At 34.9% G+C, this 27782-nt stretch overlaps 2 protein-coding genes across 3 annotated transcripts in view; one reads left to right on the forward strand and one right to left on the reverse strand.

Annotated features, from left to right (window-relative positions):
- Positions 1-530: 530 nt before the first annotated feature.
- On the reverse strand, positions 531-11793 carry LOC149793228 (uncharacterized). 2 transcript variants are annotated; one of them, XM_089967195.1, is made up of 4 exons: positions 11652-11793; positions 5028-6020; positions 2383-3262; positions 531-1675 (listed from the first exon to the last, which is right to left on the reverse strand). In XM_089967195.1, the coding sequence occupies exons 2-4, from the start codon at positions 5788-5790 to the stop codon at positions 1366-1368; spliced, it is 1953 nt and encodes a 650-aa protein (XP_089823321.1). In that variant the 5' UTR covers positions 5791-6020; positions 11652-11793; the 3' UTR covers positions 531-1365. The 2 variants fall into 2 exon arrangements, with proteins under 2 accessions (XP_089823321.1, XP_089823322.1); XM_089967196.1 differs by having other exon boundaries at positions 11674-11778.
- A 76-nt stretch (positions 11794-11869) lies between these two features.
- LOC149793229 (centrin-3) overlaps positions 11870-27782 on the forward strand; it is a 28933-nt gene continuing 13020 nt past the window's right edge. Inside the window, exons 1-2 of the mRNA XM_089967197.1 lie at positions 11870-11970; positions 20295-20430. Coding sequence (XP_089823323.1) covers positions 11954-11970; positions 20295-20430 — 153 coding nt within the window. The 5' untranslated portion in view covers positions 11870-11953. The remainder of the gene's footprint in view (positions 11971-20294; positions 20431-27782) is intronic.

Genomic DNA, 27782 nt, shown 5'->3' on the forward strand with positions numbered 1-27782 from the left:
TGCATGAAATAACATATTAAGTAAAAATATAAAGTAAATTGGAAATACAAATACAGCCATTTGGAAGAACTATTAAAATTGCATAACAGAACTAAAACAATTACAACATCAATTTCAATTCTTTTAAATAAATGTTTTATTTTAAATCAACAAAAAATCTACAGCCATCCAAATTTTTATTAAAATGGAAAGGGATATGCTGTCAAAATGCCATGTCTTTCATTAGAAAACAAAGTTTGCTAATTGTGAGAATTTCATATGTTTTTCTACTAATACGTACCCAATCCATTATACAAGGTAAACTTCCAGCAACCTCCAAATTAAGCCCTCCCAAAAAGAGGGAAAATGTCTTTTCATATGCTACCACTCTAGATGGTCATGGTTGCGCCTGGTTAATATGCAAGTCAACATGCTGAATGGAATACTGCCTTCTCCATGGCCAGCTGACAATGATCTACTACACCTACTTTTGTTATAGCTATTTCCTTGATTCTTTTAATTTGTAAAATGGAGGTAAAAACAAACTGGAAGGTGTGTGAATACTATCTGTTGTTGCTATAATAGTTTTATAAGCTGCGTACAGCCATATGTACTACTTGATTTTACTCCCCCTCCCTAAGTGGACAGTCCCAAACTTAATGAATGCTTCATGAAGGTTAGATGACAAAAGTGGTGGGTTTAACCAATCAAGCCTATTAGCTGAAGAAAATAATGCACATACCAAAAATAAAATGGCCAGAGGTGGGGTTATAAAAGCATGCATAAAATTAAGTGCTTTTATTTTATGAAGACTAATTAGTTCGAAATAACTGGTATACTGACAACTTACATTTGTGTATTATAATCCATAATACATTAAGTAATGTACAGGTATTTTTCAACTTTTAGAAAAAAGTTGTTTTGTTATAACATACTAAACAATGACATGGTTTTAACATACTAAAAAATGACATGATACATAATAATGTGATTTGAATGGCTTAATCAAATATATAAGTCGATTTAGAGTTACAAGACAAATCCCCGATTTTTCTAGCAAAAAATTATTAACTTATAGGCCAGCAAATATGGTACTGTACCACAGAAAATAAATTTGATGTTCAAATTTAAGTTGCACATTTGAAAGAATTTAACTGGATTGTCTGAAGAATATCTTAGAATATGACAGTGAAAGTAAAATCTGCGTATAATGGTGAACACAATGTCGGTAGCAAAGGGAGTTAACCTGTAAGAGTTGCTTCCCCTTGTCCACAATGTATAAATAGGAAGACCTATTTCATCCTTCCAGGATGGCTGAATTTGGAGAAAGCAGAGTTATCATAGTGTAATGTGATCAGGTAATGAATTTGAAATAGAAAGGCTGACTTATTCAATTAGAAGGAAGTTCTTAAGTTTTGATGGAATTGTTAACAGTAAAATAAACGGTGCAATAGTTTTCCCTTGGGACAGGTGCTTCAGATGTGTCCTGACTTTTGTACGACATGCCTGCTGTAATGATGGTGGCTTAGTAACATATTCATTTAGCATTTGCCGCAGTTCTTGATTTCGCATTACTTTGATGTTACGAGGATAGTGGGCAAGGTCACGTTGTGTTAGTTTGACTCCTGCTTCCAACAGAAGTTTTAAGGTCCTTTCCCGGCAGTTGAAAATTGACCAATACAATGCTGTTGTGTTTCTGGGAAAATAATAAATAATAAAGTGAATTCAATAATAAGTAAATAAATCAGACAATTAAAAATATCAAAATTCATTTTCTGAAGATACAGTTCCATAAATGTTCTGAAAATACTTACAGGATTCAAGCTTCACCTAACAACCAACCCTCTTCTGTTTCAAGCCAGCGTGACTTAAGAATAAAAATCTAATATTTTTTTGTGTGAAAATAGTGTTTTGTGTAGGTTTACTTTAATGTTTAGCTTTAGTGCTAGGCTTTGAAATTGAATGGAAATAAAATCTCAACATAAATAACATTGATAAAATTGTTCAAAGTAGTATTACATACACAGCTGTCATGCACTTTTTACTTTGGACCAAAACTATCATGAAAGATAAATAATAATGGTTATGATAAAGAGTACATTTAATTATTACACATATTACTACATGTCAAGTACACAAATAAATACCTTCATTAATTCAGTTTTGATTTAATTAGCAAATTTACTGTTTGCATCTTAAGTGATGCAATTTTATGAAAACAAATATCTTTTCTTTATGAACCAGACACTCTTTTGTTATAAAACAAACATCTACACTTTTCTTTCTGAACCATTAACTCTTATGTTATAAAACAAACATTTAAACTTTTCTTTATGAACCAGACACTCTTACGTCATAAATAAAAAAAATTTTCTTAAAACAAATTTATGTAAACATAAATACCTGGAATCAGGAATATCTGGATCTGCTCCGTGACTGATCAGGACCTGGGCATTATTTTCACATCCGAAGTACACACTGGCTGAAAGTGCTGTCTCTCCAAAGCGTGCATCTTGCATGTTTAAGCAAGCCCCATGACTGACTAGCTTCTTGCAGGCACTCGAGTTGTTGTTTCTGGCAGCAAGGATAAGCGGCGTGTTTCCATCATCATTAATATGGTCAATGTTTAGATTAAAACTTAAAACAAAATCCAGTACTTCTTCTGAGCTTACGGCCATAACAGCAGCATGAATCAAATTTCCTTGATTACACTCAATGTATGGATCACCTCCCATCTCATAAATATATTTAATAATATCCATTCTTCCACTCATCACAGCCATGAACAGTGGGGTGGAACTATCTGCAGCTTTTAAGTTTATAAATGCAGTTTTTTTCTGACTATTGCTTCTGTTCTCATGTACATCTAAATTATTACTAAATTCCCTACATTCACACAATTTAGGTACAGTTTCTTCAGCTATATTTAAAGCTTTCCCATTACCTTGATCTAATTCATAATCAAGAATCCATTCAATAATTTCCTTATGATAATCAAATCCGAGAAAAGCAGAGATATGCAAAGGGGGATAACTCTTCTGGAAAAGGTTAATCTTGCTTTCCTTAACTCGGCTGCAACCAGCACTAAGCAACATTTTGGCAATTTCTCCATCACTGTTGTTGTCTGCATGGAGGGCAAGACCAAGAGGTGTTTCTCCAAGACCATTTACTTTCTCTAAATTGGCACCATGCTGGATAAGGAGTGCAACCATTTCTTTTCTACCATGCATCACTGCTAGATGTACTGGAGACTGGTGGTTGCTCCCATAGATGTGGTCTACATCTAAAAGCAAAAATGAAATAGGCAGATGAAAACATTTCCAATACTGAATAGAATAGCGGCTCTCCAAAAGCAAGAAAGAAAATTATCATATATGTAACATAAAGCCCTGATTCAGCAAGGAAAACTGTCAACTGATTACCTTCTGAGGACCTTCAAAATCATAATGCCCTAACAAGAAAATGACATTCACACTTTCTAATTTAACATATATGCCATGTTTTCTTTTAAAATGTTTAGCAGATGCAATTTAGAGAATAATTCCTCCTCAACTGCAGGACTGCAGTTATTTTCTACAACAGTTCATCTTTCCATGTGACTAGTCTTGCATACAGCCTGTAGGTGACCCATATATATATATATATATATATATATATATATATATATATATATATATATATATATACACACACACACAACCGGTGCGATCAACCTCAGCAGATATGGAAAAATTCAGACATGTTAATACCAATAAAATTAAGTCAGTTGTAAAATTATTTTCAGTCTGACTACCACATAAATACAGACTACATATGACTAAAGTTTTATTTTGTATAAACTGCCTGAGGAAACTGAAGGATAAGATCATTTTATCTGTGAATTTGAGGCCAGGACATAGGCCGAAATAATGCAGGAGAACTGCAAATAGTGAATTAAATGACTTACCTAAAGTTAAAGCAAGTGATGAATGCTGTTAGTTCTGCCACATAGACCTAGGTTTACTATGGTAAGATAAACTATGCTTTTGTATATATTCTACATTTTATCTTCATCTGCCATTAAATCCAAATCAAAAGAACTCTGCTCTTAATGCCCAAGGTGACCAAATTATCAGGACCAGGAAACCGAAAATGTTAAATGGCCACTAAAATCTTAAGAATGACCATATTATCACCTACACTGTGCCTAGCTTTATGACCAGGTATGCCAAAATTCATAATTTAGATTTTAAATATAAAAATAAATAGTACACATGGTCCTCAATGTTATTTATTTTAATCTCTGGAATTGAGCAGCAATAGTTGCAAAATCATGAAGCAAAGGGAGCCGAGTCAGAGCAATGATTGGGCAGATTAAAATGATTTGATACCTGATACATTTATCTACCTGAATTCATCAACTGTACCCCTGATGGCTGTGGTTTCACTTCTTTCATGGAATACCAGTTTTTCATGGATTTTGTATTTACTAAGAACCATGGAACTCTCAACATCAATACTGTCACAATATACTGATGGTAAAGCTTTATGGACAGTGGTTTCAAATGTCATGTACAGATGTGCTTTAATAATCACTTGGTTTGTTGTGTCTGGCTGCATTAGCTGTTTGATGTTGATCACTTTGACAAAGAACACAATGAAATGGACTGATCTTAGACAGGAATTTAATTTGCACTGAAGCTGACTGTAGTATTGTTTCAGCCCTTAAAAAATCCGACCTTTGTTGTTGGCCCATCTTCGTTCTTTTGTATTCTTTATATTGGTTACTGATGGAGAAAAAAAAATTAAATACCAATAAATAAGTAAACTGGCAGATTCACAAATTTAAGTACCAGTGAAAACGTCTTTTTTTTTCTCTCATAAAGGCTTAAAAATGGACAAAAAATAAATATAAATGAAACCACAGTATTTAGATTTAAATGTTTTCCAATTCAAGTCATCCTTTAGATTCCAATAAAATAGGCAATAAGGAAACAATCTGACAGCCCTGATTTTATTGGTATGATCTTGGCAGAAATGGTAATTCCCTGAAACCAGTTATTACTTACCATAGCCCTGATTGATATCCTCCCCATGTTCCAAAAGAACTGAGGCCAGGTACAGGTTATTACTTTCCACAGCCTGAATCAGTGGGGGCTGGGCAAGATGTACATTGTTTCCAGTATGAATGCTCAGAACTTGCTGTACATTGGCCCCATTTTGCAGCAGCAATTTTGACACCTCCACAGATTTGTTCATAGACAGCTGCAATGGTGTCATGTTCTGACAGCATGGTTCATTCACCCTTGCTCCATATGACAAAAACTGCTTAATAATTGTCACTTCATTCAAAATTATTGCAAGTGCAAATGCATTCATCTCCCCTTGGCCATCTTGTAAATTTGGATTAGCACCATTTTCTAGAAGAAGACTTGTGAGTAGTTCATCATGGGTACTCACAGCAGCCATTAATGGCGTTTCTAATCTAGTTACTGTGTTCGGTGTAATTCCTGCAGCAAACAGAATTTTGAGAATCTCTATAACCAATTCACGGACTTGTCCATTTTTAACCTCCTCACTTGTACAAGTTGTTGCCAGCGCAATGCCAAAGGACTGAGACATACCTGACAAGTATTGACAGTAGTACTTGATAGTTTTGTACACTGCCAAGTTATCTGGGTCTTGAATTTTAGGGCATTTCTTCAGGAAACCTAAAGCCTCTGACAGTTTTCCCATGTGGATTAAAGTACATAGGTCACAAAGTTGACCAAAATTCTGAGTTTTCCTCATCTCCATTATAGATACTAATAGTATATTTTTCAAAAAGAACATAAGTTTTCTTCACTCTCTTTAAATTGCATGTGTTTTTGCCAAGTTTCCTCTCACAATCTGAAAAATGCAACTATCTTCTCAAGCTGTAGCTCCATTTCAAAGTACTCTGTGACTTTTACATGGCTAACTCCTTAAACTAAATCATTTTCTACCTCAAAGCTCAACAAAGAATGAAGCAATGCAGTCTGAATATCCTTTCAATCCATGCTTTGTTGATTTTACAGCATTATCTGAAATACAATCAAAGAATTAATTCTGAAGATTCATCTGTGCTGCATAATAATGGAAAGTATTCACTGGGAATACTTTCTTTGACAGTAAATTTATACTGGAATCGAGATACTGTATATATAATAATTACGCAACTGGGAATAATTTCCTTTGCAACAAATTTAAAGTGGAATCATGATGGTGTAGATATTACAGTTATAACATGTAAATGGGAATTCTTTCCTTGGCAATAAATTTATACTGGAATCGTGATGCTTTTGATACTATAGTTATAACATGTAAATGTTTGATTGTACAGTTGAAAGGCACATCTTTTAACCTATAAAGAATAAAATGCACAAATATCAATGCTTTGTTCATAATTAATACAAATGCTTTTTAAACATGATCAAATATGATCCAATGATGATATTTTTTTAACTAGAATACATAAAAACTATAATGCCATCATAAAAGTTACATATCTCACAAGATTTTCAAAAATTAATCAACAAAAAGACCCACATTTTTTTAAAAATGTGACATGACAGCAACCCACTTCCATATTTATTTGAGGATCCCAAGACATAAAACTATCATCATGGAACTTGTACAAAAATGTGAACAATTTTTACATTGTTTGGTAAGGTAAATGTTCACACTGTTTCAGGGAATGAACAGCATCCATACATAAAAGTTTAATGAATCTAAATGTAAATGAAAATCACAATTCAAAGTCTTGTATTTGATGAGTATAAGGATGTACATGGCGATTTTAATGTGGCAACTTTATCTATAACAGTGAAGTCTTAATACAATTTTCATTTGTGTACTAACACAATGATAGCATAGCATTTCACTTCACAGAAAACGATTTGGTACACAGGTTTTATAGTGTAGAAGTTCATACTTATTGTGATTACTATTAAATTTTATTTTGGTATATTTTGGAGCATACACTACATTTGGGACCAACATATATGTAGGTCATGCTTGGATATATATATATATATATATATATATATATATATATATATATATATATATATATATATGTATGTATATCATCATTCGGTTTGAAGAAGCACACTGGTGGTAATTTTTTCAAGATCCCAGTCACAGTTAAATATTTAAATTTTATATCAGACTCATGTCCACTATCACTTTTGTGCCATTTCAGTTTTAGGAAATAAACTTGATATGCCTGTATGTTATTATTTTAAAGTGTCTCATGTACAACAAAGTTGTTCAAGGTGAATAATTTATATTTTTCATCACACTTTGCTTTCTTGTCACATACCACACTGGGGATCCTATCTTCATGATCAAGGGTGGACGCATTATATTTTTCTTAATACATTCCTTCCAGTCTATACCATCACAGCCACTTGAGCCCAAGGGGTAAACATGGTACATCTGTGGTATTCCACATTTGGAATATCATCTTGAATATCAAGAGCTTCATACGGCAGAATTTTAGGTTTCAGTAACCTTGTTCTTTCTGATCTATAGTTTTGGCTCTGTTCAAGACATATGAATGAGATCTGGTCACTAAGGGATGTGTTTCACCCCCCATCTGGCATCCTATCTTCATGATCAAGATCACGATTAAGCAGTTCATGATTATTTTTATTTCCCTTTTATTTTTTATCATCTGATGAAGTATAGTATACATGTTTCTGTCTGATGGCATCTCATGTACAACAGTTAAGGTTTTATCTTTAAGGTTAAGATCACTGATAAAATTCATCCCTACTTCCCCACAGTTACTTTAATAGGCTTGAGGCAGACACATAAAACTTTCACTTTATCTACTAATGCTTCAGCAGTCACAATGGTCTCAGCCAGATCACATCACTGCATATTTTTGTGACCTCACCACAGTAGGTGGTTAGCCTGTAGAAATCTTAGAATTTCAGTTGGCTCTCAGCTTATAAATTCAGTATTGCAGTAGGTCAAACTGCAATTTTAAGCCACATAACAGTCCAGATTATCTAACATTTCCAAGCAGTTTTATTCTTAAACTGTCTCTAAATGCAAGCAACCATCCACCACTGCATTGCAGTTTTTGTAATTTTGCACTCCACTGATGGTAAGTAATTTAAAAGAGAATAAAAAAAGGCAGATAACTATTTGCTGGTCTATTATTTCTGCAACATGATGTGTGCTGTCACTTAACATTGGAAATGTGATACCATGTATGCATGCTTTTAAAAGCTCATAAAACAGCATTGCAGCTAGTTCAAACATATGAACCCAAGTGGCCTCCACTTCACCCTTGGTAATCTCCTAGCCCTCTCCCCTCCCTCCAATCAATAAAACTCCTTAATACTTACTTTTGATTTGCTCCAACTTTTTTTTCAAAAGACAGGATACATATGCTTATATTCAAAGTTTCCTCTGACCCCTCCCACCCAATTTTAGATGATAATTATGTTGGGGTGCTAAAATGGGATTGGAGGGATTAAACTTAGACTAACATACATTACATTATTATGACCAAAGGGATTCTTAGTACATATGACCAAAGGGAGTGTTAGTGTGGGGGAAAAGGTTAAATAGATAGCAGTACCAATATCAGGTTTTTAACCAGTAATATGTTGTGTCTGTGTGTGTGTTTGGTAAATATGGGAATTTCAGAGGTAGATGTGAGTGAAGTTATGATAAATCTGGGTAACTAGGTCAGCATCACTGAAATTAATGTAAGTTGGGTGTGAGAACATATCAATGGCTAGTCAAGTTTGTGGGTTCCAGGAAAGGCTTTGACAAAGTAAACAGGTCAGCATCATGACATATCTGGATAACTGGGTCATATCCCTGCTGTTTCAGCACCATTTAGTTATGGTATGATCTGGGGGGAAAGGGAGCTGTCATTCTTCTAGCAATGGTTAGCCAATCATATTCTGTTTGTGGGGAAAGGGTGTGGGATAACGATATTGGTATATATATATATATAAATACCGGGTATAGTGAGGGGCAGAAAGCAGAAAGAAAAAAATGTCAGCAGAGAACAGAATCTGATGTAGCTAGAAAGAAAAAAACAGAAACAGATATTCAAGATGGACAATTAAGAGAAATTATACCTAATAGACATAATGGAGTGATAGATATTCTGATTCAACAGATATAGTGAGAAACAACGAAGATAAACATTAGTGTAGAATTTGGAGAGGGGGGCAGAACTATATTGGATATAAACAGTTGATTGCAATATGACTTAAGTGTTGTTAATTAGTATACCACTGGTAAGTGTTGTTAATTAGTATACCACTGGTCCCTGCCTCACCCCGAAGTCAGACGGACCACACCTAATGGGCCAGATTCTGATCAATGTGCTTTGGCTTGTTCCAAAACTGAAAAATAACTTACTACACCTACTGATAATGCGATATTAATCCAAACAATAGGAAGGAAGCCTCCAATTCAGTGTGCTGTACTTCCATATTATGCAGGCACTATCATGGCCATGTCTCGAGCATTAGCATGGGAAAATGAAGTACTACAAATCAAGACCTCAACCCCGATATTTATGTTTTGGGCATTCAAGGTATTACAACATAGAACAAGGGAAAATGGTCTTCCATTCCTTAAAGGTGTTATAAGTCAAAATTTGTGTAGACATAAAAAGTGGAATCTCTTAACTAAACATATTATGCTAAACATTCTGATATATCAGTGTCCTCCCTTGTATTACTTTATACACAGAATAAATAAAATGTATTTGTAAATTGTTGTCAATGATTTGAGTCACAGTGGTTTGTTCCTACTTCCAAAAAGAACAAAAAAAAAATAAATAAAGAAACTGAGGAAATAAAATTTACTGGTGAACAAGTACTGTTATGTTCAAGAAAAGTTCCCCATTTGTGTATTTAAGGTGTTCTTTCCTCTGTAAGTGATTCTTAGTCCGATAAATCAACCTCACAAATTTGTGTTGATACTGATAGATGATGTTGTGAGTCTGATGTCATCTGTTCATTGAAATATGCAATTCTGCTGCATGTGGAACAAACCTGCTTACACTTTAGACACATACCGGTAATTGGTAACTGCCATATCAAGTGCAAAATTCAAAATGGCCATAGGACAGATGGTTGTGCTATTCCAGGTGGATTTACAAGTCACCAAACATGATTTGCTCAGGAAATATAATCTACATGTCACCAAAAGGACCCTTCAGCCGACAGTAGCTGCACAGCCACGAGAAATACCGGTAAGTGTATAAAATATAGACCTACGTGTGCAGCCAAATTTGCAGCTTTTAATGAATAGGTGATATCAGGCCCTCACCCAAAAATCAATACTATCATGGGTGAAGGGCTGATTTATCGGCCTAAGTGATTCTCAGAGTCAGATGAAGTATTGTAAACACTTCTGCTGCCCAAACGGTACTGATTGTTTTTTGCCTATTCTTTTTCTTGTTTTTAATATGACTGGTGGTAGTCCTACATGTAAGACCTGACGCTGTTATTTATGTTGTGGGTGTCAAGGTCTTACAGCCTAACTAACGGCGCTGTGTAGCGTGTTTTGATGACGACTAATATCGTTACGAAAGTCAAATTTTCAGGAATATTTCAAAAAACTGACAACTAAAATAACGACGCTTTTCTACAAAGTAAAGTCATAATGTTTTAGTCAGACTAAACTCTGATGTCTTTTCTCTAATAAATTCAAATTCTCACAAAAGAATTGGACCTATTTTCAAGTTTTGTTGGCCTACATTTCAGTTAGCTGGAAAGCGATGAAAGCCGGGAATGCCGAAATCGGGTTAAGTTGAAATGTTATTCTTTAATGAAGCAAATAAAAATATATTATGCCTATTGGAACTGTAAGCAACGGTTCATTTCGTTCAAGAAACTTATCCCCAACATGTACCTACTTGAACTTACTTTGGCATACCTCAACTCCTGTTGCATTGCAACAAATTCAAATGTATGTCAATGGAACATGAAAATGCATCCATTTGCTAGTTTCAGATTTTCATTCGGCCAGGATAAAGACAGGACAGTAAGTATATTAATTACACATAAATTTGTGGAAGAGTGTCGATATAGGTTGCCAAGTGTGTGAGATGTTCCTGAAACTTTGATTACTCATTCCGATGTCAACAACATCGGAATACGCTATACAAGGCCGTTATTTGGATAGTAAGACATAGCACCTAAACAAAATCAACATGTTCTATGTCTTACATGTAGGACTAGACTGGTGGCAGCCATCAGCTAGATTAGAAACAAATGACAGGGAACAATGTATTGCTCTAGGTGTAGTCAAACATTGTAAGTCGCCTCCGCTGACATTTTCTTTTTTTTGGGCGACCCAAAAACTTTAATTTATTTCAGGACCGATGTCATACCTTGTAGGCCTACCCTTAGTTTAGTCCTACAAAGTAAGCCCTCGACCGAGATATTTGACACCCAAAACATAAATATCATGGTCGGCGGCTAGTCCTACGATGTAAGACATAGCACATGTAGGTTTTGTTATAGTGCTGACGCCCAAAACATAAATATCAGCATCAAGGTCTTACATGTAGGACTAGGTCGGCGGCTTACAAGGTCTACCCTTAGTCAGTTAGTGAAGAACGATTCACTTCAAAGCATCAGTATACAGTAAAGCCGACTTATTTCTCGTAAAAACACTCAAAAACATACTGATATAAAGTGTATATTTTACGTCGTGTAGAGTGCGTGTGCACGATTCTCCCGTTTGTGTGCTATTATGTGGACCATGACATAACCGAGAGAACGAAAGTTGGCTTTAGAAGTTAAACGAGGAACGGTACAAAGACTTTCCAAAACCATCTGACTGCTACTCCTACACTTGTTACAAAATTTAGTAAAATTTGAAATTGGTTTAGAAACATGAAACCAGTCTATCTGGCGCCGTGTTTTGATCTGTCTGTACCTGTCAATCCGTTTGCTATACTCTAATATACCAATTCAAGATTAAAAATATGAGTTTAGCACTGAGGTATGCGTAATACATAATATGATTGCAATCTGTAAAAATTGCATTCGTACATTATTTATGTTATCACATTGTAATGCGTAACATTTCAGCGTTGTTAAATGTATTACATGTTTTCGCGATTGTACCCTATCTTTCGATGTTAAAACGAAAAACATAAGAAATACACAAATTGTACAAAACATATTCATTTCATTCGTTGGTTTATAATTTTTAACTCCACTGCCACCAAGCGGTCAGCATCAGTGTTACTTTCGCGCGTCAAACCTTACTTTAGTCATACAATGTAAGACGCCTTTCAAGTCTATAGTCTGCCTATACATTCCCGTTTATTTGTACCCCCCCCCCCCGATTTAAGAAACGAGAACGTTTAATGTGATAAAAAGTGCACAGAACTAAGTCAATTGAGTCATTGATTTATAATTTCTAACATGATTGTGACCAGAATGGCATTAATGCTGGCATCCCCTGCACCATTTCATGCTTAACGGACTTTCCATACTAACACGGCGCCATATTGCGTACACTGTAGGCTAGTTTGTTTCCATCAGACAACGTAATGACGTAGTTCATACTGTTCGGCAGCTGCTGAATAATTGCGTAAATTACATAAAGTTGAGAGTTTGGAATTATATCCCTTTGCATACATGAACATAGAAATTAAACCGCTTGTTAAATCTACATAAATAGCAAATTTTCCTTTGCTTGATTTAACATTGTAAATATTGGAAGCAGACGACTTATGTATGTACATCTGTAGTCGTGATACACCCCTTTGCTGAAAATGGACTTGTCCAGAAACTGGAAATGGATCCAAGCATGTCCATCTATTCCACTGAAAACTTACGTTTAGCATGAAATGTGCATAAGATGACAGTGTTAGGGCCACTCTACTCAGAGTCAGGTTAGAAACTATAAATTAATGAATGAATTGACTAAGTTCCTTGCACTTTTTATCACATTAAAGGTTTCCATTATTTAAATCGGTAGGGGGGTACAAACAAACAGGTTTGTATTATCAGATTATAGTCCTACAAGATGTAGCACCTGTTGTTTTTGTTTTTGTTTTACTGCTCTGTCTTACTATCCAAACAATGGTCTTGTATAGCCTGTCCTGATGTTGGTTAACATCGGAATGATTAGTCAAAGTTTCAGGAATATCTCACACACTTGGCTGCCTATAGTGAGACTCTTCCACTAATTTTTGTGTAATTAATATACTTACTGTGCTGTCTTTATCCTGGCAGAATGAAAATATGACACTAGCAAATGGATGTATTTTCATGTTCCATTGACATACATTTGAATTTGTTGCAATGTGATAGTAGTTGAGGTACGCCTAAGTATGTTCAAGTAGGTTCATGTGGGGATATGTTTCTTGAATGAAACGAAATATTGCTTACAGTTCCAATAGGCATAACATATTTCGTTAAAGACTAATATTTCATGTTAACCCAATTTCGGCATTTCCGGTTTTCATCACTTTCCAGCCAATTGAAATGTAGGCCAACGAAACTTGAAAATAGGTCCATTTCTTTTGTGAGAATTTGAATTTATTAGATAAAAAACATCAGGATAAGTAAAGTCTGGTAAAAACATTATAACTTTGTTTTGTAAAAAAGTGTCTTTATTAGTTGCCAGTTGTGTGTGATATTCCTGAAAATTTGACTTTTCCTTACACTGTTAGTTGACATCAATACACACTGCACAGCACCATCAGTTAGGCAGTAAGACCCATCACCCTCCAGAACAAAAATATCGGGTGATGTGTCTTGCGTTGTAGGACTAATCCCTAGTCTAGTCCTTCAATTTAAGCCTTTGACCCTGATTATATCTATGTTTTGGGGGTCAAGGTCTTACTGCCTAAATGATGGCACTGTGTTGCTTGTTTTGATATCGACTGACATTGTAATTAAAGTCACATTTTCAGGAATATCACACACACACTTGGCAACCTATAAGGATGCTTTTCTATTAATTAAAGTCATAATGTTTTAGTCAGACTTTATTTACTCTGATGTCTTTTATCTAATAAATTCAAATTCTCACACAGGAAAACAGACATGTTTTCAAGTTTCCTTGGCCTATTTTTCAGCTGGCTAAAAAGTGATGGAAGCCAAGAATGCCAAAATAGGGTTAACTTGAAGCATATTTCTTTAACAAAACGAATAAAAATATATTAATGTCAAAGAAAGTGTTTAGGTAGCTTCGTTTCATTCAAAATTCTTATTATCCTTTGTACTGATTTCGGACTTCCTGGCTTCCATTGGAAAGAGGCATACAATTTTCAAGTCCATCCGAAGGAATATAATCTGTCAGGCATGTGAGATATTCCTGAAAATTTGACTGCTTGTTCCATTGTTAATTTCCATCAGAACATGCTACACATTGCTGTTATTTCGACAGTAAGACCTCGACCCCCATAACATAAGTATCGGGGTTGATGTCTTATATTACTATTCCTGAGTCTACAGAGTAAGATACCTCACCTTATAATTGTCTTTTTTTAGGTTGCCATCTTACTGACCAAATAATGGCATTGTTTTGCATGCTCCAAGGTTGACTAACATTGGAATGATAAGTCAGATTTTCAGATATATTTCACACACTTGGCAGCCCATATTAACACTTTTCTACCAATTAAAGTCATAATGCTTTAGATGGTCTTTACTTATTCTGATGTCTTTTTTTTTTTGATAAATTCAAATTCTCACACAAGCAAATGGATGTTTTCAAGCTCTGTTGACCTACAATTCATTTGGCTGTAATGCCATAGAAGCCGGGAATCCTGAAATCAGATTAAGTTGAAGTATGTTTCTTCTTTAAAGAAACAAATATTAATGTACCAGTATTGAATAAATTGTTTAGACAGCTTCATTTCATTCAAGTTCTTTATCATCGTTTTAACTGATTTTGGCATTCTTGACTTCCATTACATTCTAGCACACTGAAATGTAGGCCAACAGAACTTGAAAACATGTCCATGTAACAGGATAGACCTGAATGGGTGCTTGGATTGAATGACAACACAACACAATGTGATGAAAGATGAAAATTTATAAAATTAATAAATAAAATAATATATATATATATATATATATATATATATATATATATATATTACAAATGCAATGATTCTTTCATGCTCCAAACATATGTCTAACTAAAAAGGATTCATGTATTCTCATGTATGGCTAAGATTCAAATAATCTTATGTAACCTCATGTAATGAAAGTGAGATTCAACTAATCTCATGGAATGAAAATAAAGATTCAGATGAAAGTGAGATTCAAATAAGCTCCTGAAACGAAAGTGAGATTCACATAATCTCATGTAATCAAAATAAAGATTCAAATAATCTTATGTAATCAAAATGACTCACTTGTACTCAGTTGAAACAACAACCAATTGAAACAACCATGACTCAGTCATTCATTTGTACAGCTGGATGATTCATAAATATTTGTAAAACTTGCAAATGTGTCCACTGACAAACCACACAAATCTCCCGAATTCTTGGTATGTCCCTCATTTGTATTGGCCGTACACACCCTTCATGGATCCAACATGCACACAAGTTAACAAACTAGTGGTTTCGTCTTTGTATGGCCTTGATGGTTATATCATCTTCCATATTGACACACAGACTGCCAGAAAGATAGCCTGAGATACCCGCACACATATGCACCGACATCACACAGTTCTCCTTAATTGGGTTGGCACACTTGTATTAGCCACGCCCACCCTTCATGGATCTGCCATGCACACAGACATAGACATACATGCAGAGGCTATAGACAGCTCTTAACAGCTTCAGACAGCCCTAAACAGCTACAGTAAAACCAAACTGGTCATAATAATAGGTGCGGAATTAAATTCTGTAGATACATGCTACTAAATTAAACTCTAATAGCAACTTGTAATTCAAAAGTTAGCAACGTTTCAAATCTGCGTAGTAGTAAAGACATAATTTCACGATACGACATACATTAAAAATTGAATATACTTCACATATCAAATAAAATACAAATGTAACACTTACCCCTATGGCAGGAGAACACAAATGGAGAACGTTCTCTCCTTGACAAGATCCATAGACCAGTGTGTCAGTTAGAAACTGAACTTGCCTTAAATCCACAGGAGACTGAGTAATAGTCAGGGTAAAATACCCGTGCATACCGTGCTTTTTAGTAACTCAAGTGATCTACAACGAGATACATGCTAGTTCACTTGCCAGAGATCTTGGAAATGCTTAATTACGCATATTTGGATGCCAATTTTTTATCTGGGACGCAGAAAATCACTGAGGTGGGAGTCCTCCGTACGCATGTAATAGGTGTGCGGCAAAATTCAAAGACTTGCCAGTCCTGCTTCAGCCACCTGCTTTGTGGGAAAATGTGTTGATCAATTAGCTGTGCTGATATTTACAATGACAGAATTCAGTGACTGAAAGACTCCTTGATGTACATACATGTTGCCATTTTATAAGAGTACATAAAAAAGAACATGATGCAATAGCTAGGTGGCAAGTTCAAAGGCTTTGACTGGCTGCCAGGTGAGAAAATGTACTGATATTTACAATGATTGAATTCAGAGGCAGAAAGACCCAGAGATGTACATGTGGTCATTTATAAAAGTACATCAAATAGACAACTTTAGCTTTCGTTATTGTGTTCATTTCTGAATGTAAACTTCGCCTTCTGTTAGGAAAGCAAAAACGACTTCGCCCAGTAATTATTTAGTAGGTACATTGACTGACCATACCATATTTTTTTTAATGCCCCTCGCCTTAGCCCGGTTAATTCTAGTGTTGCAGCAAAATGTATTCATCAAGGTATCAGGAGCTAGGCCTAGTTTTTATATAAATTATGTTGACAAACAAGCTCTTGCCCATTCACAAGCATTATGTTTTGATAGCTGATTTACCATTAACCTTTTTCCAAGTAAGGTAGCAACTATCAATTTCCTGCATGATATCCTTTGATGATAAAACATATACAAACATGTGTTTTAAGATCAGAATCAGTGATTTGGATATATATTAACTGCCTCTTATACACTATTTCGTCATAAAATTAGTTAGAAAATGTAAGTGATCAAGTAGGCCTAACGGGAAATAGTGGCGGCCTTCGCTAAGTCTGGGATGTACCAGTTTATATGATTGTCTTTTTTCTTAAATCATTGGGCAAATATATTCAGAAAAAAATATACAAATCATTGAAACCAAAGCCTAGGTATTATTTTAATAAAGATTTAACTTTAAAATGCAAATTATGTAGGTCAGAAACGTATGGAACAATGCTATGTTGTGGAATTCACGAGATGCGCTTTAAGATCTAAGCTGTTTTCTGACTTGACATGTATTTGCGAAAATACGGGAAAAAAGAAGCAAATCAGATACTATTGCCTAAGATTGCTACAAGTGCATATACAAATAAATAAAACCATAAATTTGCGATCATGTCAGTGGACTGTTGTAATGAAGCTATATTATAGTGAGTGATTACATTACAAAACCCTCTCCATCTAAAAATAGATGCACTGGCATCCTTGTTGATTCTGTAGGAAAGTAGGGACTGCAACTTTTGATGGTGGGACTCCTATTTTTACCAAAATGGGAGTCCTGGACTCTTAGTTTTAAAATCCTAGTGAGACCTCTGCTTGCTTACCTAGAAAAACAAGTATCCACCCTAGGTAACATTGTATGCATGTACGACGGAAATGATCAAATCATTCTAAGGTGAAACCAAGTTATTTTTGCCTTATTCTGTGACAATCCATTTGCTTTCATCACAGTTTAAATCCATTAGGAAAACGAAACCAGAGTAAGTAAAGTCTAACTAAAGCAATATGACATCAATTTGTGGAAAAGCATCAATATGGACTGCCAGTTTTGTGCGATATTCCTAAAAAGTTGGCCTTATTGCCTTATCATTCAGTCAGTGAACATGCTACACAATGCCATTATTTAGTCAGTAAGACGTTGACCTAAACATAAATATCAGGGGAGGCATTTAGCATTGTAGGATTAATATAATTGAATTTAACAATAACACAGGGGCTTGTATCATTACTTACAATTTACTTATTAGTCATACATGTACTGTAAAAAACTACAAGGGAGGACACTTCTCCCTTATTGCATGACCTATTTAAGAGTCGGTGCTAATTGTGTAGTATAATAAATTTGGAAATGAGGTTTAGCTCAAGCATTCAACTTTGTATGGCTATCTGTAGTTTTTCTTGACTTACCATACCTTTAAGGCATGCCAGACTATACAAGGCAGTGAGCTTAATGGAATATTACCCTCTCATTGGTCAACCAAAAATGACGAATAAACTCTAGTGATAACCTGATTGTCATTTGGCTATTAAAAAAGGGTCAGAATTGCATTCAGTGCATCGCACTTGCATATTAAGCAGTCACGATCATGGCCACCTTGAGTGGTAGCATGGGAAAATGGTGTATTAGTGTAATCATTCAGCAAATACTAGCTGATGATAGTGATAATGATTTTTGAAAGGTTTTACATATATTGGAATAGTAGAGCTAGAAAAGTGTTACTGAAAATACATGCGGTTTAAGCCTGAAAATAAACATACGGTGTATATCCAATAAATATTTTTGGATGGACAAAGCAGACAGCATGTAGGTAAACTCCTATTCAGCAGCATTTCAAAATGTAGAAATGGATAATATATCAGGCCTATCTGAAATAAAACAGCTTAATATTAGATTTCAGTTTTTAATTTTATTTTCTCAAACAATTCAGTACTAAGGGTTCTTGTCCTATAAAACAGTTTTAGTACATTTTTCAGTAGGATAACTTTAATGAATAAGAATGTAAAAAGATATTGAAAAGTAAGTATATATATGATCAAAATACATCTGTCGGAACAAGCAGACTTTGGCAATGATGAATTTAAAACCCTTATGCAGCATCATGAAACATAAGAAATTTGATTTCTTAGTTAGCAGATTACCAGTGATATCCAAGACTTGACACCTATGAGCTGTAAACAGTCATATATAACATAAAGAACACCTTCATACATATTCAAGCTGGTTTAAAGCTTGTTAGGTATATGCCCCTTCAGATAGCAGAATGTTACATTGGAATCTCAGCACAGAATGATATTCACACAAAGATAAGGAACAGATTAAAGCTTATACAACTAGAGGTGATATTGAGTACATATTTTGAGTATTTTGACTTCTGAGTGGATCCAGAAAAGAGACAAATATTTATGTGTTATATTAGTATTGAATTATGACGGTTTCCTCTTCTTTCCCCCTCTCCATCTTTTTTCTACCTCCTGCCCCCATTTAAATAAAATCCTAGCATCTTTGGATCTACAGGCACATCATGTAAGAGTTGGTCTGATCTGTGCAGTTTGCAATTGGAGCTGACTTGGCTTCTGAGGAAACCATAGTTTAGACTACAGGCAGAGCATTCAGTGTTAGTCATCTAATCCAATACTGAATGACCCATTGACTTTGAACTTTTCAGTTTTCACTGTTTGATGATTGTTGTTGAGGTTTTGCTAAAGATGTGCATATGTAAATAAGGAACTTAAATTAGTTGTGATGTAATGGTGGCACTCTACAGTTTCACATGTTGCATAGGTTAGAATTTTAAAGAAAAAGAATTTCCCCGGCTTTCCTCACTGGTTATACTGGCTGTTTAAAAAAGACATTGTATATCTTAGGTATAATTCAAAGAACCTTTAATTCCCTTTATTTTGGTGTATGATTCATGGGTGTAATATGGGTTATAGAGTATACAGCTAGGCCTTACTCCAAATGTGCACCTTTCAAAAAAGTGCTAGCTCCACTTGGTCATTTTCACTTCCTGAACTTCAGAGGTAAATTGTATGAAAAAAGAGCCAATAACTTCTTTTGTATTTTATATATTTGGTAATTCATTCATTGCACTTTCAGAAGCTGGTATTGTCTAGTCTGCAAAATTCATTTTCCCTATTTTAATAGCTGCTATGGAAAGTGTACTTTAGACTAATTCAGCCTGATTTTTTATCACAAGGGAGCAGTCATTTTAGTTAGCAGTGTGCTTAGATCATGTACAATTTCCAAAGGTACAATATCCAAAGAAATATCCACATTACATTAATGTAGCATAGAGGTATGCCAACATTCTCTCCATTGTGCATGTTTTAAATGCAAACAACTTCACCTTACATATGTCACTCTCTCAAAAGTACATACTAACTGGTGAGTGCCCACAAAGTGAATTGATAAGGGAGTAACACTGTGACTCCTAAGTGAAATATTCTAATTTGACTCATTTTTTTTTTTGTTTCTGTTTCAGAGCAGAGTTTGCCCTTGACAAGACAAAGAAGAAAAAGAAGCGTGAGCTTGCTGAGGAACAAAAGCAGGAAATAAAGGAGGCATTCGACCTTTTTGATACAGACAAAGACCGAGCAATTGACTACCATGAATTAAAGGTATTCTGTTTCTAGGTTTCCACAGAAGAAATAATGTTAGTAGCCAGAATTATATGAATAAAATAAATTGTTATTACTAATCATAACACATTTAATATTTTTAACATTGTGTACAAGAGCATCTTCCTTCCACTCAGTAATTCATGTAACTATCTGTATTTACTCACTCAGATTTACTCCCCACCACTAGGTTGTCATTTCTTCTTTCTACAGCACACAGCCATCAATAATATATTTTCTTTGCCTTTTTCGGTTTTATTTTGAACTTATATTTTATTTCCTTTCTTTGGAGTCTTAGCACCTGCAGTGTTTAACCAAATAATTAGCAATTGTTGACAATTTAACATAATTAGGATTGCAGATGATAATACCTGCATTGAAGGTATAGCTACATGGAGAATATTATACAAAGTAATCTGTTTCTAAGGTAACCAATCAGAGTAATCATACTCTGATCAGCTTAATGGAATTTCCTGTTGTTTATGTTGTGTACACTACAAATCACATATTTTCGGAACCCCATGCATTGTGGTGGTGGTGGAGAGGATTAGGATAAATCCATCCACCATATCTCCATGCATTCTGATGGTGTTGCCACTTCGGCTCACAAAGAATTGCTCCACACACAACACTCTGTCACAGTCATTGAGAATGATGAATGTGGAGTGGACTTGGTCTCTCTCAAATGGGCATGGTTTAATGTATATAACCATGCAAGCGTACACTTTAGAGATCGAGAGAGAGAGAGATGCCAGTGTATCTACATCATTATCAGATGATTATACACATTTTCTAGTTTTGATGAAGACTGTGTAATAGATATGATGCCAAATCAGATTTTAGATAAAACAGTCTCAGTGCTTGAAAATTGTGCTAAATACACCGCTCCCTCGATAACTCGCGCCCGGATAACTCGCGATCCCGCTTATAACGCGGTGTCCGTCTTGGCTCCCGATTTTTTCCAGACAAAATGTATTTAAAATATCTTTAAAATATGCTGAACATGAAAAAAATTACGATAAGAATTGATAAATTTAACCTTGATACATTGCTCGTTTTATCATCGAAAATGGTGATTAATGCCCGTAAAAATATAATCCATATTTTGCAATTTGCAAGCTCTAGAAAAGAATTAATTTCAGAGATCTCGAAAACGCTTAATTACACGTATTTGGACGCCAATTTTTGATCTGGGACGCAGAAAATCACTGAGGCTGGAGTCCTCCGTACGCATGTAATAGGTGCGCGGGAAATTTCAAAGATTTGCCGGTCCTGTTTCAGCCACCTGCTTTGTGGGAAAATGTGTTGATCAGTTTACTGTGCTGATATTTACAATGACAGAATTCAGGGACTGAAAGACTCTTTGATGTACTGTTGCTATTTCATAAGAGTACATTAAAAAAAAAAAGAACATGATGCAACAGCTAGGCGGTTAGTTCAAAGGCTTTGACTTGGCGGCCGAGTGAGAAAATATACTGATATTTAGTGATTGAATTCAGAGGCAGAAAGACCCAGTTTTAAAATCCTAGCGAGACCTCTGTTTAAAGATATCATATATTATGTAAGTTTTTAGGATAAATAGTTGTCATTATACTGTAAATAAACAGTCTGGTGAAATAGCGATCAATGAAAACTTCTGGTAAATGTTAACAGGTGGCAACAGAGAATGAAATAAACACCAGTTAAACGACTTCCTGTGTGAAAGTCACGTTCTAATCCTTTAATTCCGTTTCAGTGTAAACATTATAATCACAACATAGTCTGTTCATTGAAAACATGAAAAGAGTCAATCGACCGTCACATCGAAACCCGTGAGTACTTCTGTGAGAACCTAATTACATGTACATGCCGGCTTTGTTTTGATCAACAACTTGGGGAAGTGTTTGTTGCATTAAAAAAAAAGATCGATTACAAGAGACCTCGGGTGCTGGATTAAGGGTCTTGGAGCTGCCTTTGACGTAAAGCAAAACATTAACAGAGACAACGACGACGATAGTGACTTCGAATGTTTCAGTGAAACTGATGTCATTAATGCCGAGGCTGTTTGGGAGAAATTAGTGCAGACTCATGGTCCTGAGATGGGCGTTTCTCTTGGTGGAGGAGTGGATTTGTGCAGACAATGATTACCCTACAGCCGAATACATGTCAGATGAAACTATAATTATTTCTATAGCGAACAAATTTGCAGCAGAAGACGATTCTAACTGGAGTAACACAAGTGTTGAAAGTGATGCAGACACAGATGTTGCACCCCCACCCCTCTGCACAGGAAGCAAATATTTTGATATTGCCATAAGGTGGCTGGAGACCCAAAATGTTGACTACGTAAAGCTCATGCAGTTGAGAAATCTGAGGGATTTTGCTCGGCGGCAGAGAAACCAAGGAGTAACACACACAAAAAAATTAACTGATTTTTTCAAAAAGTGAATTGATATTTGTCAAGCGTGGCACAAACGGCAAGTATTAACTTGTTCTAATTTACGTTGTTTTAAATTTGTAGACCAATTAAATGTGTCAGTACTGATTAACTCTTGCTTTTTTTTTGTTTTCCATTTTACTTCTATCGAATTTAAATCTATCTATATATCTATCGTTCGATCAACACTGTTTCTCGAAAAGAGTCGATCTTTTGTGTATAAAAAACTTCTAATTTGGCTCAAACAATAAAACTAGAATGCATACAATTCAACATAAAACTTAGTGACGTAGTACACAATGTGTGAAGTGGTACACATGTTCAGCGAACGGAAACCACGTGGAATAATGTTTTCGATGATCGCCTCAATATACTGTAATTTATCCTGAAATTGTTAATGTTGTCCTATGAGAAAATAATAAAGTACACCGTTATGAAGAGATATTTATTAACAGTTAATCTCAGAACGATTATAAAGTGAGTATTCAACAGTATAATCTGCCTACCCCTCCCCCCTTCAATCACTTTATTGGTTTTGGGCTTATTTTATAGGTCCCTCGATAACTCGCCCCTCGCTTATAGTGCGGTCGATGTTTCTGGACCCCGATGTGCGCGAGTTATCGAGGGAGTGGTGTACTACTGTACTTTTTTCATTTACAAAAGGCTGATTAACACCTTTTGCAACAAGTTTACATATTTACTTTGTTCAAAGAAATCTTAAACTTATGCACTGTCTGTTTTCTTGTTGTTTTTGCCTAATTCAGAATTGTGTTTAACTTGATCGGACGATGACAGGAATTGAGCATTTGTTGGTTGTTGTAAAACAATCTCTCCCTTTTGACTTGATTATTGTTTGTTTATGTATTATTGCGTTAGACTTTTATATCAGTGCACAGATAATTATTTTTTTATTTCGCCTTGAAAGTGCAAATACCTTACTCATTAAAATATTATCCCAGTATGAGAACAAGAAACAGCAATAAGGTTTGATTCGACACTCGCAATTAAGCTAGTGAGCATATTTACATCATGGTGTCATTGCATGTACGTTGTGGGTTTGAATGAGCTGAATGAAGTACATTCCGCTGAATGAAGTACATCCTTTGGATTCAAATCATGGGCACCACTGCACTTAACTTTAATGATAATCTAAAATACAATAATGATGTTTCAGAAATAATGCTTCAAACATTATGCTAATACCATAAAAACTGAGCTGTAGTTTGCTTTGATGTGAGCGACCTTGCACCCCATTTTACAAAACTCTGGTAATCATGCTAATATTACTGATTGAAAGGCAATTACACATCAAAGTTGTTGTTGTGGGGCTTAACGCCATTTTTCACCACACAATAGGCTATACATGGCGGCCAGTATTAATGGTGGAGGAAGAACCCTGGAAAGAACCACCAACCCACGAGAAAGCTACTGGCAAGCTTTCTCACATACCCACATTGGCTGAATCTGAGACCTGAACAGGCGCAGACAGACACATCAAAGTCCTCATTGAGTTGCCTGTCAAAATTCCCTTTTAATCCAAGCCAGTTTCAGGGTTTTAATGATTAGCTGGATTCTATTGCTGTCAGAAAATAAAAGACAAATTTGCCAATTATAAACAGAGGAGATGCTGAAACATCTAGCTTTACATTGTGTGGAAAATTATGACTTTTTTCATCCAAAACACAAAAGTAAGATAGATTGATTATGATATTAGTTGATCTATATTCAGAATTTTAGCCTTTATTATTACTATTCTTTCATGAACATGTAACAGTTATGCTGGTTATACCTTGCACAATTGAATGTGTGTACCTTTTCATAAAGATTACCTAAGTTTGTAGTATTACTTATGTCATCAAAGTAGAGTAACTTGTGAGTGTGTGGATCAACGTAAATGAAACGGTTATTACCAACTAGCTGAAGTGTTATAAAAGCAAATCTGTATCTAATTTGAGGATTGAAATGATGCTAGGTACGATTTGCACTCTGTAAGTACTGTAGACTATAGTAAAACCTGGTCTTATGGGTAAATTGAACCATCCCATGAATTGTGAAGTCTTTTTTTACCATTATTTAAATAACCAAGGCAATCATAGTAGTTTATAACAGTTTAGTAAGTGTTGGGACACAGAGATTATATTTTTTTCACATGCAATACATCTTAGAACACGGAAAAATTATTTTTTTGTGTCCCAAGATTTACAGCCAGTATGGTAGTCAACAAAAAAATCTTAAAATAGTTCAAGTTTACACCTTGGCTAGTGGCTAAGCTGACCAGCCTTCTTCCAGGGCTTTTATTTTCCTAAATTATTGGCCTATACGCGAGTATATATGATTCTTGCCTACTTGTTGTTTACTGCTCAAGTTATGGTTCCGTCATTAATAGTGGAAGTTTGGTAATTGTTTCTAATTAATTTGACCTCGGTGTATTGTTGAAATGAATAATAATGTGGAAAATTGTCAAATCTTAAATGTGTGTTCAACAAATTTAAGGCATTCTGTGTGATTTTATCCACATGTGTCTATTATTTGATTGTTCTTTTATGGAAAATATAAAAACAACAGTTTTATCATGATAGAAAAACTAATCAATCACATGTAATTGATGCGTCAATAACCTAGTCATAATATAGGTCTAAGACATTTAATTATTTCAATGTAGTTTCCTGTTTGTGACTGTCGGAGTGTTTGGCTATTAAGACAACAAAAATAAAACATGTAAAACAGTTTCTTTCAATAGTATTTAGCTGATTTTTGTATTTGGTATCTTTGCAGCTAAAATGGATTCATTGGAAGTCATTGGATTGATTCCTCATCTCTCTCAATTAATCAATCAATTGATAAAATGATCCTTTGGTCTCTACATTTATCTCAAATTAGTGTAGTGCCTTCTCCTGCTTATTATGGAATCCTCTACTTAACATCAAACAAAAACTTAAGTGCTAATGAACTTAATTTTAGTACATTTGACGCAATGAATCTTATTTTTTTTTTTAATCTCTCAACACTATGTTACCAGAATGTACAGACAGTCATTTCCTTATTTCTTTTTGCTCTTTTTATGCAATATTCTTTGTTAAGTATAATATGAAATTTTGTATTATTGCACTCTGCAGTGAAAAGAACAATAACAAATGATAGACATCAAACAGTTTACATTTGCATTCATATTTAATGGATGTGAAACAATATTGCATAAGTTATGATAGTTATCCAAAACACAAACTCAGCCGGATCTGCTCTAGTGTTTGAGGGGATCCAAAATTTCAAAAGCACCCCACTTTCCTCGAAAGGGCACAGAAGCAAAAGTCTGTGTCTGTTTACTTAAAGTGTGTATAATATGCAATAAATATATGCTAGAATACAACAACAGTCAAATTTCAAGTGACTGTATTGTATGTTTATGGGTGTTTACGTTTATCTTTTTAACAGGGTGGGGTAGGGTCCCTGATCCGGCCCTGACAAGTTCTCAGTAATAGCTTGTACTACTTCGGACATTCAATCACAGGATCATAGAGGTGTGATTTAAACATAAAAAGGATACCATGACATTCCTTGTGATGAATGAAATAACAAAAAAAATTATCCAAATTGGAAAGAACAATCTAGCCCCATAAATTAAATGGCCAGTCCCTTGCAATACATGTATAGCTAAAATTGAACATGTATAGTCAGCTGAGTGAAGGTGTCAGTACATGATTTCATAAATTTAGAATTTGCTCGTTTTTGTTGTGGTTTATTTTAAACAAAAGTTTCTGTCATCTGGAATTTAATTGTCTAATCATTAGAGGATTATTTTTCATAAACAGTAGGGAAAACTTACATTGTTCAAATGAAGATCAATACTTTATTCCTCTTGTCAAGTTGGTGTGTGAGTTTGTTAAGATTTTTTTGAATAAAGTAAAAGTGTAAACATATTGCACAATAAGTTGATCAGCCTTCTCTAAATGCACTGAATAGACAAGATCTTTTTTCTTTATTTCTTTTTATAGAAATTAGGATCATTTGATTCTTGAAATGGTATCCAGTTGTAAATCATGCATGACGTTTTGGTCTTTCAATGTGTATTCATCATTCATGGACGTTTAAATGTCAGTCAGTAAAATTTCCATTGTTAATCACTGGATCATAATTTGAGCTTCATGTATTAAGTACAACACACCAAGTCATTCATGTGATAGAAATGTACCTGTGCAAAGAAAAATGGGATTGACAGGGTAACTATTGTCCCAGAGTAAGTTCCTTTGTGTGTGACTTACACTTAGGGTATTAAAGAAACCAATTGATTCTGGAATCTAGTGGTCACAAATATGATAAATGTTACAAGTAAATAATGCCTGAGGACTGCATACCCTGACCAAAGGTCAAGTTCATTAGTTTCCAGAGTCAGCTATGCCCTACCAGTGTCTTCGTATCATCAATCCTCTCTGATATCACCTGTGCTACAGCCATCTCCATTGCCTTAATCTCATCTGAGATGTATGTTGTCCACTCAGCTGTTCAATGGAGTTCTTCATTTGAGATGGTTTTGAGCCAGAAAATTTGTCAGCTTCTGCAGAAGCATTTGGTTTTGAATGTTTCCAGTCACTTTTTGATAGAAGGACATGTAGTTGTTTTCCAGCACTCGCACGCATGCAGCAGCACACTGAGGACATTTCCTTTGAATGGTTTTAGCTTGGTCATCTTGCTTATGTTTGTAGGCCTCCAGATATTTTGAAGCAAGAGAGGCCTGGTTTGCTTTGCTGATTTGAGTGTTCAACTCCCTCTTACAGTCATCAACAATAGATTCCTTGCTGCCTCAATAGGTGAATTCTTCTTTTCACTGGGTTGTTGCAGCTTCTACATAGATGACTATTAATTAAGCAAAAGCCAGGCATACGATGTACCATTCATGGTACTTGTGTAAAATGTGCATTACGATTCAACTTTACTTTAC

Source organism: Sinohyriopsis cumingii, chromosome 8 (assembly GCF_028554795.1).
Source record: "Sinohyriopsis cumingii isolate HCF-2022 chromosome 8, ASM2855479v2, whole genome shotgun sequence".
In the NCBI taxonomy this organism is placed as follows: Eukaryota; Metazoa; Mollusca; class Bivalvia; order Unionida; family Unionidae; genus Sinohyriopsis; species Sinohyriopsis cumingii.